This window comes from Apium graveolens, chromosome 5 (genome assembly GCF_009905375.1).
Source record: "Apium graveolens cultivar Ventura chromosome 5, ASM990537v1, whole genome shotgun sequence".
Lineage (NCBI taxonomy): Eukaryota > Viridiplantae > Streptophyta > Magnoliopsida > Apiales > Apiaceae > Apium > Apium graveolens.
In genome coordinates this window covers 277,300,583-277,304,346 of record NC_133651.1, presented here as the reverse complement: position 1 = coordinate 277,304,346, position 3,764 = coordinate 277,300,583, and the positions used below count along the sequence as shown (strand labels likewise).

Sequence of the window (3,764 nt, the reverse complement as noted above, 5' to 3'; positions counted from 1 at the left end):
TAGTTTATATATATATATATATATATATATATATATATATTAATTTTATGAAGTTAGAAATTTTTTTGTACAATATTCCAAATATAATTTACATCTCATGTATGCATTGCATGCACAGGTGCAGTTAAAGCAAAAAAGGGTGCAGAAGCACATTCATGCTACATATTTCTTCTGGCTTCAAAAAACAGAATCGACATCTGGTAGCACCGTGATGTACGTAACGGTAAATAATTAAATACGGTTAACAGCGATTGTAATACAGAAATCTGATTCATGTATCTCCTCCCCAGTTAACGGTTGTTGAAAACCTAATCAAACTTCAGATTTGAACCGCAGTGAACAGTAAGTCCCCCTCCTCTCGCGTGTGTATATAACACATGCTCTCCCTGAATAGAAAAAGATGATCAAAAAGAGTTGAATGGAATAGTAAACGCACGGTAGAAAAGTACTAATCTTTGCTTGCATGAGGCTGCCGCCGCCTTTCTCTTTTAATAATTTATTTAATTTAATTTTACTTAAACTAATAATGTCACATGTCGACTATATGCATGAGCCACAAACTCATATATATCGAGTATTGACAATTGCGCATCTTATCCTCCTCCTTTGCTACTGCGCATATATATACATAAATATAGTAGCAGTCCTAACAATATATCCTTATTCCACCAAAAAATGTTTCATCAAACTTCAGCCATGTCACTAAACAATATATACAATTCTCATCAAGTTGAAGATGATGCAAGCGTCCAGCAAAATGGGAGCTTCTTGGAGCTAATGGTTAGTATGGGAGGCCCAGCTGCAGCAGATATTGTATCACAAGATTCTTCAAAGAGAAGCACTAATCCTGATCATCTAAGTAATAGCAGTAATGATGGCGATGAAAACAAGGATGAAAAGAAGAAGAATAAAAAGTGTAGATATGCTTTCCAAACAAGGAGCCAAGTTGATATATTAGATGATGGCTACAGATGGAGAAAATATGGACAAAAGTCTGTCAAGAACAATAAATTCCCAAGGTACATAATTAATTCATTAATCTCCTAGCTACGTACGTAGTACATAGTACAATAATAGATATAGCTTCCTCATTTGCTTGCTATATACTCTTGGTTGCTAACCTGCTGCATATTCATTTTTGTCATTTGATTTTTGTAAAATTAATTGTGATGCTCCCCTTCATTATTGAAATGAAAAAGACTATTACTCTACTTTTCTTAACTATTTCTCGACTCATACAATATCTCCAACATACTCCTAACTCATTTTTTTTATAAATAATATAAATTATTATTTTTTAGTGATTTAATATATTCTCATCTTCAACTATATTTTTTAAACTGACTCCTTAATTTATTTTTATTTATTAAAAATATTCTGAATTCACAAAAAAATAGAAGTAAGTGGAAAAAAGATAGTGTTATTAATAATATATAAGAAAATAATAGTTAAGCCTGAATTTTGGCTCTTAAAATTGACAATAAAGATGAGACTCTTAAATTAAGAGTGAGTTTAAAGAGTTTGTTGTAACAATAATTTAATTCTCCCTACTCGAATTTTTAGTTAATTGAAGATGTTCATGAATTATTTTAAGTAAAAAGTTTTGAATAAAGAGTGTATTTATGATGCTCATAGTAATTTTTTTTGTGAGGTATTGTCCTCCTATATACGTTAACGTGTAGTGCACATTTGAGAAATATATAAAAAGATAATCAACTCAATTAAGTTAGCACAAGCAAAGGATAAATAATTCCAACATATTTGATTAATGTGAATCAAAAGAAAATAAATATGCCAAAGTTATAACAGTTTTGCTAAAGGAAATTGGTAGTTGGATAATAACTTCCATCATATAGGTAACAATACAATATAGGTAATTAAGAATACAATATATGAAGATACGTGTAAATCGTACCTCCAGAAATTATACACATGCAGTATATAACTTAATTATGTAGATCAACTAACCGATTGACATTTGACTGAAAATGTAAATTAAAGGAAAATTTTCACCTCCTATTTCAATCCAATCAAAAGTTTGAGTTTGATCGTGTGTAATTATATAAAAAATAAAGAAAACTCTTACAAGTCTGTATATACCAGTTAGAGTAATTAACAAGCGCACTTAATTTTAAAAATATAACGTTAGTAATTTTCATACTTGCGTAAATTACAGAAAACAGGCAAGCTAGCAATTAATTAAGCACTTAAAGTGATGAGCAGATGCATCGTATTTAGCTAACCAGTGCGAGTTGGTCAAAGGAACTTTGTGTTTAACTGTTTATCGCTGTACAAAAACTAGACACTATACCTTGTAAAATGAATAAAAGAAACTTACCATTTTCCAATCTATGTTATATGCAAATATATCATGTCCTCCTTTTGTCTATTGTCATTTTAATCTCAAAATGCTTCCAGTTCATTTAAGTCATGTATGGTAGAGATTTCTAAGTTAATCAAATATATATGATAATGATAAGAGACTAATTAATAATCTCTTCATTGTTTAATTATCATATTTGCAGGAGCTATTATCGGTGTACAAATCAAGGGTGCAATGTGAAGAAGCAAGTTCAGAGGCTATCCAGAGACGACGGAGTTGTGGTTACTACTTATGAAGGGATGCATTCCCATCCCCTCGAGAGATCCACTGATAACTTTGAAAACATCTTGACTCGGATGCAAATTTATCACACTACAATTTAGCTACCCTCCTCTTCCCCTTCATCATTTTTATACTTCTTTTATTGCTACCTAAATTTTACACCTCTTTTATACATTTCGTCAAAAGATTGATCAATATGCACGCATTTTATCCACGTTAATCTTAACTTTATTCCTCTTGCAGTTGCACGTGTATGTTTTTTTTTTAAACTGTGCTTCTAACTCGATTGAGTTCTTTTCTTTTGTTACGACTATGCAAAACGAAAGTGACAACACGTGATGTCCCTCAAATGCCAACTCAGCAAAGTTACCGTGACGTTGATGATCTGGGATCAATCATTTCCTGTTTTTGTTATCGTGATGTTGATATCTTCATACTTTTGTTGGATCGATCGATTCTTGATCATTTCCTGTTTTTCATTGATCAATCATTTAAGATATTATTGTGATCTCATACACATTGATTTAGAGATTTGTTCTTTTTGCTTGATTTCTTGATTGGTTCTTTAAGATTTTTAGTATATTATTGATCGATAGGTCCTCTGATTGATTTCCGCATCGATTATCATCATCATGATTTTTGTTTAATCTGTATATTGATTATCATCATCGCTTGATGTTTTGTTTCCGCATATTATCAGTAACATCTCGATATTTCTCTCAATCTATTGTTGATTTGCAGAAATTCTTTCTTTCTGATTAACTAGATCTGATCTTTTTCTCGATAAGTATTTTTCAATTTGTTGATCTAAAATCTTGCTTAGTTTGAGTCTCAACATGGCTGAAAATGCTAAAAATAATCAAAAAAATTAAGTTCATGTTATAGATCAATCTCAGAATCCTACTTCTCCTTATGATCTCCATCCTTGTGATAATCCTGGCATGAAATTGGTTAATATCAAATTTGATGGAACTGGTTATGATGATTAGAAATGTTCATTGTTGATTAGCTTATTAGCAAAAAATAAGATTGGCTTTGTTGATGGTATGATTGTAAAGCTTATGATTGCAGATCCAATTTATAAGGCTTGAGAATATTGTAACAGAATGATGATTTCTTGGCTACTTGGAGTGTTAGATCAGAGTATTGCTAGGAATAT

General features: G+C 30.9%; 1 protein-coding gene across 1 annotated transcript; it reads left to right on the top strand.

The window, feature by feature from the left end:
• Window positions 1-696: 696 nt before the first annotated feature.
• Window positions 697-2,706, top strand: LOC141660984 (putative WRKY transcription factor 75). The gene is made up of 2 exons (XM_074467961.1): window positions 697-1,019; window positions 2,526-2,706. The coding sequence occupies exons 1-2, from the start codon at window positions 697-699 to the stop codon at window positions 2,704-2,706; spliced, it is 504 nt and encodes a 167-aa protein (XP_074324062.1).
• The last annotated feature ends 1,058 nt before the right edge of the window (window positions 2,707-3,764 follow it).